The 11,732-nt window shown below is 51.3% G+C and overlaps 1 protein-coding gene across 1 annotated transcript; it reads right to left on the reverse strand.

Annotated features, from left to right (window-relative positions):
- Positions 1-708: 708 nt before the first annotated feature.
- Positions 709-8,277, reverse strand: KLF10 (KLF transcription factor 10). Its single transcript, XM_058564746.1, has 4 exons — positions 8,132-8,277; positions 4,736-4,969; positions 3,705-4,617; positions 709-2,320 (listed from the first exon to the last, which is right to left on the reverse strand). Exons 1-4 carry the CDS (start codon positions 8,165-8,167, stop codon positions 2,061-2,063), a joined length of 1,443 nt encoding a protein of 480 aa, XP_058420729.1. The 5' UTR covers positions 8,168-8,277; the 3' UTR covers positions 709-2,060.
- Positions 8,278-11,732: the final 3,455 nt, after the last annotated feature.

Genomic DNA, 11,732 nt, shown 5'->3' on the forward strand with positions numbered 1-11,732 from the left:
ATCACGGCTGTTCAACAGTGAGCCAGACTCGAGGTCAACGGTCAAGCTGGGCACTGTGGAAGATGTTCTCTCATGACCACAAGGTGATTTCAGAGCAAAAACAGAAATTTCCAAAATTATACTCAATACAACAAGTGGCATTTACAGCTCTTAGTTCTTTCTACTGACAAGGGACTAGCAAGTGTTTCTGTTCAGAGGTGGATTACCTTTCCTGCAGCTCAAGTACCGGTATGTTTATTGCATTTAAGGCATCACTTAATGGTCTGAGCTAATCTAACTTCCAGAGGTGAGCAATTTACTCTCTATTTAATAGGTCAGGCTTCTTTTCATTTGCCACAGCAGTCTCATTGCCTGTAATTATTCACTGTGGTGTTTCCTTTAACTTAATGCTACTTAAGGTTTTGCTGAGAGCCAGAGCTATATTTCAACCCCAAATAATCAAAATGTACAAGAATGTTTAAAAACTAAAATGGATCGGTTTCTTAGCACAGGCAGGCTTGCACATTTATCTCGATGAATATATAGATAGCTGGCCTCACTTTGTATACTCTAAATTGATTCATATGTTAAAGATACACTCCTCCAGTTCTAAATTTAAATGAGGCCCGTAGAGAAATTCAGAGACTAAGTCCTTGGATCGTGCCATAAGTGATCACTGTCAAGGTTAGAGTGAGAGTGGTTTTCAACAAATGCAATCAACCAATGATATATAGCAAAGGAAATTCTTTATTGTAAACAAGATATAAAGTACAACAAAAGAAATATTGTGCAAATTGTAAATCACAAGGATTTTTTTTTTTATTAAAAGAAAACTTTTTTGTTTTCCAACGGTCCAAGTTTTGATGTCAGAAATCTACACCTGATATAGAGAAAATGTTAATTGTAAAGATATAGTGACATTTTTCACTATATATTTTAGACAATTTACTTTTGTTTTACCACTGTGTATACCATCCACTATATAACAGAATATAACAGAAATACTGTTAACAAGAGTGAATGTTCTAATCATTCTTCTACCCACCTAGTTCCACATCCCCCCAAAAAACTCCTATAAATTAACAGGACAACATTTGTCCATTTGTGAATAATGGTCACTTAACTTTCTAATTCAATAAAGCACACATTATATCCTCATAACATAAGGGTACTTTACTGATGACATAAGCCATCTTTTTCAAGGACTAATCTAAAATTCTTGATATCCCTTCTTTACAATATACATTTTTATCTTCAAATTTTTTTCCAAACAAAGTGCAGTGTATCTTAGAGTCTACAGAAAACACATTGGTATACAATTTTCAAATCTACACAAGAAACTGCAGGCAAACTAAAGTTCAAAGCATAATAAAATGCCTAGATATAGTCATTTGTTAAACTTTGAAAACAAAATTGCAAAAAAATTGTAGCTACACTTCAAAGCAATTAAATTAACGAGGATTCCAATTCTTTGGGCCCTCTTTAGCAATATACAGCTGCTCAATTCAAAATGTCAGCGATACTGTAAAAACGCTAGTTCTAGATATATTTAACAACTACATCCACGAAGTTGACTGGAAAGAGTAGAAAGAGTAAACAAGATAACTCAACGAAAAGATGACAATATTCGTAATGATACAAATCAACTTTACATCTCCATCCCTGTACCGTAATGTTTATTTCCAGTCTCTATACTCTTGAAACCAGTGCTTTAGAAGAATCACATTGAAGAGTTGGTCTCAAGTATAAATGGTGAAAGTAAAGTAACAAAACGTGCACACAAATTCAAAATCTGTGCTACCTGTGTTGACCTCATCTGAAACCTCCAAAACAATATTTAAAGGAATAAAAGCTTTTTCATCTCTTATGTGGTAAGAAATGAATCCTGCCACCGTGTGACCTGCCTGTGGCCGCAGCACTTCTTGTCATCTAACCCAGGCTGGGCCTTTCTCCCCAGGCTGTGGGGCCTCTGCTTTCAGCCCGCACCGGTGGGCCAGAGACTTGCAGTGGAAGCATTTTTATATCACCACTGGCTCCGGGCTGTGACCAAAGTTACTTCTGACTCTTGACCTTGCAATCTGTCACTGTGTGGGAGCAGGGGTTGGAGGCAGGGCAATGTCGTTTAACTTGCTTACTTCCATCTGCCAGTTTGGTAGCTTCTTGGCTGACAGATGGCGCCGGGCATGCTTGGTCAAATGGTCACTCCTCATGAACCGCCGGTCACACATGGGACAGGCGAATTTCTTCTCTCCTGTGTGGGTTCGTCGGTGTCTGGACAGTTCATCAGAACGGGCAAACCTCCTTTCACAACCTTTCCAGCTACAGCTAAAAGGCTTTTCTCCTGAAACAGAAATTCGGATTGTTACTATGCATTTATTTAATCACTGTAAATTATGTATTTAATTATATCTAAAGACACACTTTAGGGCCAGCCCAGTGGCTTAGCGGTTAAGTGCACGCGCTCTGCTACTGGCGGCCCGGGTTCGGATCCCGGGTGCGCACTGACGCACCGCTTCTCCGGCCATGCTGAGGCTGCGTCCCACATACAGCAACTAGAAGGATGTGCAACTATGACATACAACTATCCACTGGGGCTTTGGGAAAAAAAAGGAGAAGGATTGGCAATAGATGTTAGCTCAGGGCCGGTCTTCCTCAGCAAAAAGAGGAGGATTAGCACGGATGTTAGCTCAGGGCTGATCTTCCTCACAAAAAAAATAAAAATAAAGACACACTTTAAAATACCTAAAGATACACATTTTAAAGTATCTTCAGAGATACCTTTTAAAATAATAAAAGCTACTAAGTTAACAAACTGTTAAGTGAGTATTATATGTGCATCACTCTATTTTCAAACTTCAGTCACGTTTATAAAAATCTTCCCCTTATATAAGAAGCAAAAACTAAAAGGTTTTTTGACCCCAACTATGGTACAAAAGGTTTTAAAGATACCTTTTTTGTGTGTGTGAGGGAGATCAGCCCTGAACTAACATCCGTGCTAATCCTCCTCTTTTTGCTGAGGAAGACAGGCTCTGAGCTAACATCTATTGCCAATCCTCCTCCTTTTTTTCTTCCCCAAAGGCCCAGTAGATAGTTGTATGTCACAGTTGCACATGCTTCTAGTTGCTGTATGTGGGACGCGGCCTCAGCATGGCCGGAGAAGCGGTGCGTCGGTGCGCACCCGGGATCCGAACCGGGGGTGCCAGTAGCTGAGTGCGAGTACTCAACCGCTAAGCCACTGGACCGGCCCTAAAAGTACTTTTTTTTTTTTTGTGAGGAAGATCAGCCCTGAGCTAACACCCATACCAATCCTCCTCTTTTTGCTGAGCAACACTGGCCCTGGGGTAACATCTGTGCCCATCTTCCTCCACTTTATGTGGGATGCCACCACAGCATGGCTTGACAAGTGGTACGTCGTGCACACCTGGGATCCAAACCCGGGCCGCCAGCAGCGGAGCACGTGCACTTAACTGCTATGCCATGGGGCCAGCCCCCTAAAAATACTTTTTAATTAAAGTACCCACTGAGACATTTTAAGAATCATCATTTGAGAAATTAAAACAAAAACACTTTGATGAAATCTTTTAGAGGATCTTGCACTGGTAAAAATCATCCACTGAACTGGCTGATAAGCAAGTTCTTCCTTAACATGCTTGGTTTATATTTGGGAACACTGCCAAAAAATCTTCATCTGAATTTCTAAAACATAAATAAGAAATGGTTGGTACCTGTATGTGTTCTCATGTGGGCCTTCAGATGAGAACTTTTAAAGTATGTCTTGCCACATCCTGGGTGGCTACAGATGTGACTTCTTATCCTCGATGAGTCAATCTGAGGAGTGACTTTTGTTGCCGAAGGGGAAAACCCAGGAGCAGGGGCGATGGGAGAGAGTCTGGTGCCATTTGGGCTCACCACTGGAGGCTTTGGGTTCTGAACAACGGGCTGGGGTACGACAAACATGACAGCGCCTTTGGGTACCTGGGTGCCCATGAACACAACAGGCGGGCAGACGGCTGGCGGCTGACTCGGTGGGGTGCTGGGAACGACTGTTGTCACAACGGGGTTGTTTGCAGGGAGGGAAACCATCTGACAGATAACTGGCATAGGTGGCACTCCTCCTGTTGATACTGCAGGTGGAGAGACCACCACGGACTTCTGTTGTGGGGACATGGGGGCTGGCTGGGACCTACAGATGACCGTCTCTGCAGAAGACACAGAAAAGTCATCAAGTGCAGTGCCTACTTTCTCATTAACATCTGCCACTGCGTTTCTCTCACATTTGGATCTGTTTGGTGACACAGCTGCACAAGGGATGTTTTTTCTTGCAGCCTCAACATTTAGGTGGGTTCTTCTTCGAAAAGAACTGTCCTGAGAGTTAAGGATGCTGGCTGCTTTCACTGGGCAGGATCGGTGGTTACACAGCTGGGCATCAGCTGTATGACGAATCACACTGGTTGCCTGAGCCTTGGGACGTTTGGGGGCAGGTACGGGGCTCTGCTCCTCCTCTTTGAAAGGTGCAGCAATGTGAGGCTTGGCAGTATCTGAGAATGATTTGAAGTGTCCAGTAGATGGCGCTGGTGCCATCAGATTCGACACTTGGGAGGGTTCAAAGTCAGAAGGGCTGTAAGGTGGAGTCAAACACTAGAGAAGAGAAACAAATACAGAGGCAACAGCGTGAGAAATTTAAAGTAGAGTTCATCACGTAATTTATAAGAAATTCTATCATTTATATTCATCTTAAAAATTAAATAATACTTACAAATGCTGGGATCGTATGAAAGTCAGGTGTACCGGGAAACAGATTCTCTTCCTCTGATATATCAGAGACTGGAGTAACAGGTCTGTTTTCAATGTATTTCTTAAAATCAGACTTCCAACTGCAGCTCATTGACATAAGTGCTTCTACAGCTTCAAAATCACTTTTCTCTGTGGTTTTCTTCCAGGAAAACACACTCTCTTTTGATCTTTCAGAAATCATTTCCATTCTTTCCTCCTATAAAAACAAAAGATTAAATGTTTATTAAGCATATTTTTGTCATCTAAATAACACACAAAGCAATGTACAATTTTTTCCCTTTTTTACAATGTACTCAACTTTCCAAGTTAAAATTTGAAACATCAATTTTTCTCTCACCCCTACTCTGATGGTAATGGTGATAAAAGTCGTCCTCATTTTTCCTCTCACACTTAGGCTTAAACACTGATAACCCTTGGAAGGTAGAGAGGAGCACCTGACTACCATTAAGGGGGTAAGGTGACCAAGGCCAAAGGTATCAATGCATTTGTGACCCCAAAAAAGAGAAGCGCTTGGCTTTGAAGAAAAAAAAGTTTTATATTCTTTCCAGAGTAGCCACCTGCAACTGGGGTCAGACAAAATCACTAAGGGAAGGCTCTGCAGAAGTTATATTAATACTACAGGTATGGTAAGAGGTCTTTTGAGATATGGTTCCCAATAGGAAAAAAAAAAAAAGGCCAAAACTTTCTTAAAAAGGCAAAGTGTAGTGGACAGAGCTCTGGCTTGTTGATATGAGTCTGACCTTCGGAAAGTCACTTTGCAGTTTGGGATAAAATCAACAGGATAAGGAATCTTCAGAGTTTCTCTCAACTAAGTGCATTATGTTATTGGAAATCTAAAATTTTTTGATAACTTGATTATCTATGGTAAAGAGAGATAGAGTGAAATATGTGGGAAAATCCCAAAGCTTTATTTTAGTTAAGTTTCAACTTCTTCACGTTCGTGTTTCCTTTCATTGGATCTATTTAATCCAACGGTTTGCTATGCACAATTATGACCAGCTAATGAAATGCTAAAAAAACGAATAATCCGAAAATTTAATATTCTACTTGGAATTTGCAAAAACTCTCACTGTAAAGAGTCTGCAATAGTCAAAACAGAATCTATTTTAATTTTTTAAAAAACCGCTTGATGAGAGGAGTAACAGCACATGCTTTGTATTCATTTGTACAACTCCTTCTACCAAGTGTTTGATACTTATCCTTAAATTGCACTTAAAAAAAAAAATGGTACTATCCATCATCTCCCCCATTTTCCATCAATGTGATCCTGTTCTTTTGGTCAAAGTAGAGATTGTATAAAAATACTGAAAAATATTCTTTACATCACAAAGTATTATTCTCAAGGCTTGTTTCAAAAAATGCACAAAGCTTCCGTGTTAAAATCGTAAGAAAACGAGCCATTGCTCTTGAAATAGCGCTCACAATGCAACTGCATAATTGCGAGCGCCTTTATGTAAGCTGCAATGGACAGAGCCTGCCTGTGTAAAAGCCTCCTCAACAAGCCAATGCGAAGAAAGAAGAAAAGAAACAAGGCAGGCAGCAGGGAAGGGGTGTGTGAGCCGGGAAGGGCAGGAAGAGAAGCGGGGAGGGGAGGAAAGGGAGTGGGGCGCGAGGCAGGAAAGGGAAGCGCGGGCGGAGGCGCGGGTGGGGGAAGCAGACGAGGGGCGGGGGCGGCCGGCGGGGGAGATCCTCGCTGGCGGGGACAGACGGATGGGGCCGCCCTAACCTCAACGAGGATCGCGGGTGAGTCACTGGGAACATTCCTCGCCGCTCGCACGTCCCCGCGTCCCTGCCCCCGCCATTGGCCAGCCGGCCCGGCGGCCCGGGCCCGGATTGGCTGGGCCGCGAAGGCGGGGAGAGGGGGGAGGAGGGGGCGAGGCATGTGAACAAAGCGTGATCAGCGGCTGGTCCGGGCGGCGCAGGAAACGTGAACTGGGAATTGCCGCGCCGTCACCTTTCACCTACTTCGTGAGCCGCCGGCCCCCGCCCTCGCGCCGCCCGGGGGAGGGGCCGCGGGCGCCAACCGCGCGGCAGAGCGCGGGCGGGGAGGGGCGGGCCGCGGGCGCAGGCTCCGGGAGGGCCCGCCCCTTCCAGCTCCGCGCGAGCCGCCGTTCCCTTAGGAACCGACAGCGGGGCCGGGCCTCGCTCCCGCCCCTGGCGGAGGCCAGGGCTGGGTCACTCGGGGACGTGAAGCTCCCCGGGCGCACCCGCTCCCAGTCCACCCCCGGCCTCCGCCTCAGCTGCCCGAGGAGGAGCCGGGTCCCCGCGGAAACCCGGCCCCCGCCCTCCTCCCGGCCGCGGTCCCCGGGGACCCGGCCGAGCCCTGGGCGCTTCCCGCCCACGCCGCCCGCGGGACCTCAGACCACCCCGGCTCCCCCGCAGACGCGGCGCCCCCTCCCCCCGGCTTCCGGCCGCTCCGGCCCCCGCCCGCCGCGCGTCTCCACGGTGCCCAGACGTGCGGCCCCCGCAGGCCCGGCTCCAGACGCGCGGCCCCACGGCCTGCGGCTCCCGCCTCGGCACGCGGCCCCCGCGTCTCGCCGCCCCGCCTCCCCCGCCCACCTTCCCCACCCCGCTGCTGGGGCCCGCTCACCACCCTCCCATCCCCGGGGCGCCTCCCTGCCCCCTCCAAGGGGTCCTCAGAAGGCAGCCACCTGCCCCCGCCAGGGATGGGGAGTCCCCTGCCGACGTCTGCGGGGCACTCCTCGTCCCCCCCTCGGCGGCCCGGGCCCGCGTGCCATTCCCCCGCGCCCACGCCAGGCGCCTCCTCCTCCTCCAGCCTCCGGCTGTCTGCTGAGCAGCCCCCGTCCTGCAAGCTTCTGTTCAGACCCCGAGAGGGGCAGCCTAGCCGCCCTCTCCTCCCCCGTGGACACTCCACCCCACATGCGCGCGAGCAGCCCCCTCCCGCCCTGGGTCACATTCCTGATCCAGACGGGGGCATCTCTCCCCAGTGCCAGGTGCAGGGTAGCCCTCGTGTGCCCCCCTCCCCTTCCACACCTTCCCCTATCGTCGCTGCCAGGGCAGCAGCCCCCTCCTCACTCTTCCCGCCCCTCCAGTCATCCTCCTCCTCACCTGACTCAGGTCTCCCTGCGGAGCTGCCCCTTCCCCTCCTCATTACACCTTGAGCAAGACCCTTCTCCCTTCGTCCCCAGATCCCAGTCGGCCTCTCCTGACCCCCTCCGCGACACACACGCCCTCACCGATGCCCAGGCTGCAGGCAGGACGCCCCTTCCTCCCCCACGACTCCGCTGCAGCCTCCGTCCTCAGGCGCAGCTGATGTCAGGGGCTCGGGGTTCGCGCCCCGCTGGCCCCGCAGACGCGGCGTGGCAGGCAAGGACAGGGGCACCCCCAGGTGACTTACCGCAGCGTGCTGGAGAGAAGCGCCAAAGTTGAGCATGGCTGGCTGCCTGGCCGCCGGCGACGAGCTGACTGGCTGCTAGGGTGCTTGGCTGCGTGGCCACGACGGGCGCCCGGAGATACTCGACGCCGCTCCCGCCGCCGCTGCGCTCCGCGCCGTCTGCCCCCTCCCCATTCAGGTAGCCGCTCTGCCTGCCCCGCGCCGCGGGCGGGGGCGGGGGCGGAGCCTGCGGCCGGCCAATCAGCGACAAAGGTGTGTGAGGCGCCGGCCAATGGGCTCGCGGGGCCACGCGTGATCAGCGGCTGCCCGGCAGCGTGAAGCGTGTGTCAGTGGAGCGTGTACACAATCTCCAGCAGCATGTTCCCTCGGTCTTGCCCGAGGGAACTCCCGCCGCCACCTGACTCAGTGACACCCCCCACCCCCGGCCTACCCCCTGCCTGTAGTCCCCCGCCCCAGCCTGGGGGGCGGTGCCGCGGGCGGGGGCCTAGCCGGGAGGCGCGGCGGCGGCGCGCCCAGGCACTGCGGAGGGCCGGCCCCACGTGGGAGGTGGGGAAGGATGCCCGCTCCGCCCCGTCCCCTCCGCACGGGGCCCCGTCTCAGCCCGCCGCGGGGTGGGCGGGACGCCGGGCAGCCGGGCGGGGGAGGCGGCGGCTGCAAGCCAAGCGGCCCGAGCCAAGAGATTTGCATTTGGAAGCGCCGTCCTCTTGCGCGTCTGGCGAGAAAGCAGAGCCCGCTGACCGCCTGAGCTGCGGTTCTCGAGCATTTGCTGGGTTTTGCCTAGCTGAGCCGTGGGGAGCATCGGGGCTGGCAGGGGAGGGAAGGGAACCCTGTCACTGAACCGACACCTGCTCCTGCGCCCCCCGTCCCCACCGAGGCCGCCGGCGCGGGCTCGCCCTCCCCATCTGCGTCGCTGGCAGCAGTGCCCGCCCCTGCCCGCCCCGCCCATCCTTCCTCCAGGGCAGCCGAGAGAGCGGTATGGGGACTGCAGGAAGCCCCGAGAACTGAACCAATGGGGTGATGGGCAGCCGTAGACCCGAGTTTTTATCCTTCTCTGGTGCCAACGCTCGGTTGCGGAATCGAGTTTTGAGTTCGAAGTAGTTGAAGTTTAAATTGCAGTCTACAAGCTGTTTCAAAGGTAGACCCCACCCCCACCCCGGGCCGAGGCCTCCGGAAACGCCCTGCCTGGAAACTGCTTGTGGGGATGGGGTGGCGAGGGGCTCCTAGGGTCGCCTGGCGCCCACCCGGGCACGTCTGGGTTTGGGGTTGCTGCAGGGACGCCCGCCAGGTCAAAGACACACCGACATCTCCAAAGCACCACCTGCCCGCCACTCCCCCACAACCCTCGCGTGCGACCCCCTGGGTTGGTCCGAGGCGGACTGGGGTCTCCTGGTTGGGAGCCCGTGGCTCTGCTTTGGCTCCCTGTTTGCCCCCTTTTGGCCATTTGGTGCCCGTTCACAGCAGCTGTTGAAGAGGGACAGTAATAACGGCGCTTAAAGCAAACAGAAGATTTCTCTCTCCTTTGGACAGGCTGAACACATGGCAAAAATCGCTACGCCTCCGACGAGCTGTCTCACCTCTCCGTGTAACTGAAAGGCTAATACAAGTATCCTTTCTTTCCTGATAACCACAGAATGAGCACAAAAAGAGAATTTTAGAAACTGCCAAATCTATGAACTTCTTCCAATGGTTTCTTCTGGTATACTAAGGCTCAGGCTAGCTAACAACAGTAGTAATAATAATATGATTGACCAGGTCCAGAGATGCCCATGGCTGGAGGGAAAGAGGACTGAATGGCCTCCTGCCACTGCCTCTGCTGAATCCGCTGGAGAGGCGCCAGCTCAGCGGCCCAGGCAGCTCTTCCTGTCTGGCCTCGGCCCTGTGCCCCTACTTCTGTCTGCAGGGGTGTCCCTCCCTGCAGGCTTCCTTCCGCCTGGGCTGTCCCATCCTGTTGATCTGAGCCTGAGGGGCTGGAGCAGCTGGCCCTGGGCACCTGCTGCTGCAGAGGAAGCTCCTGTCTGTGCCCAACCCGCAGGCCAGCCTTCCTTCCTGTCAGGGAGCCGCTCCCCTCTGGAGGACACAGCCAGCCCTCCAGCATCGGGTTCAGACCTCCAGGTCTGAACCCGATCCCTTCCTCAGGAATGTGGGGCCTGCTGGCATGGTGCCCCAGCACGCTGAGAAGCTGGGAGCATTCACTGCTGTGGGAGTGATTCAAACAGGAAAGAAAGGAGAAAAGGGGTAGGAGGAACAGTGTGTGGTGGCACAATTCCTAGAGATTCAGGGAAAGATGTTCCCCAGGCACTTCAGACTCAACATACCCAAAACTCACATGGATGTTTCTGCTCCTTCCTGTGTGGGCTTGCTGACTCTTATCCACCCTTCACTCCTTCACAGCCCTGGATCCCATTGGTCCCCAAGTCCCAGCAGTTCTGCCTCGGAAATGTCTCTTTCATTTTCCATTTCTATCCCTCAAATGTTGCTCTAGGTCAGTCTGTTGTCAACTCTCAATTGGATTAAACAATCTGCAGTCTCCCCACCCAACCTCCACCCCAACACCAGCTGGGTTCAAGTGCCCAGACTCTCCACACTGCACCCAGAGTGGCTTTTTGAAAGTCATGACACAATCATGACACTCCCTACTTAAAAATGGTCCTTTGTTCCTGTTGCCTAAGAGGTAGAAGACCATTGCAGTCAGAGCTATACAGTCCACCCCCAACTACTGTCCCCACCCTCCCAACCTCATCTCCCACCCCAGTCATACCCTTGGCCACAGCTGTAGCACATGACTTGCTATTCCTCAAACATATGGTGCACTTTCATGTCTCTAAGCCACGTCCTCATGCAGTAAACATCGTGTTGCTCGTTTATCCAATCGGTTCAACAAATACTTGTTGAGCAGCTACTATGTATTCTAGGTACCGGGACAACAGCAATGAACAAGACAGGCCAGATCCCTGGTCCCAAAAAGCTTGGGTGGGAAGACAAAGACAAGTAGATTGTGTGTGTGTGTGTGTGTGTGTGTGTGTATATATATGCATAGACACAGATCTATATATATATATGTGGTCACTTACGAAGGTTAAGTTCACTGCAATACATAGAATTACAATAGGGTGATATGATTGTGCCTATGATTGTGGGTAGCTGGTTTGGTTTGGGAGATAAGAGAAGCTTGCTTTGAGGAGGAAATTTTTAAGCTGAAAACCAGCGAGAGGATAGGCAGATGGAGGGAGAGTGCACCTGAGTAGAGGGAACAACTATGGCAGAGTCCTACAGCAGGAAGAAGCTTGCCCTGTGTGATGCAGTGTGGCTGGAGGTGTAGAGGGTGTGTGTGGGGAGTGGGAGGGGCAGGATTGGAGAATGAGGCAGGACGAGCCAGACTACTGAGGAACTTATAAAGGCCACAGTATGAAATACAGATTTTCTATAATATGCAACAGGAGGCCATGGTGTCTGGGAAGAAATGTACATTTTTATCTTTGAAGGGCTCCTTTGCCTGCCTTTGCTCCATTGCCACCATGTTGAAGCCTTCCTTGATAACTCCCAGATGAATTCATTGTCCCCCTCTGTTCCCATAGCACTTTGTCCACACCTCCGTGCCTCACAT

Source organism: Diceros bicornis, chromosome 21 (assembly GCF_020826845.1).
Source record: "Diceros bicornis minor isolate mBicDic1 chromosome 21, mDicBic1.mat.cur, whole genome shotgun sequence".
Classification (NCBI taxonomy): Eukaryota; Metazoa; Chordata; class Mammalia; order Perissodactyla; family Rhinocerotidae; genus Diceros; species Diceros bicornis.

Coding starts and splice junctions, on each gene's coding strand:
- KLF10 (XM_058564746.1), bottom strand. CDS start 8,167: ATGCTCAACTTTGGCGCTTCTCTCCAGCACGCTGCG. Junction 4,970..8,131: donor CTTCTCTCCAGCACGCTGCG/GTAAGTCACCTG, acceptor TTGTTTTTATAG/GAGGAAAGAATGGAAATGAT. Junction 2,321..3,704: donor CCACATGAGAACACATACAG/GTACCAACCATT, acceptor TTTCTGTTTCAG/GAGAAAAGCCTTTTAGCTGT.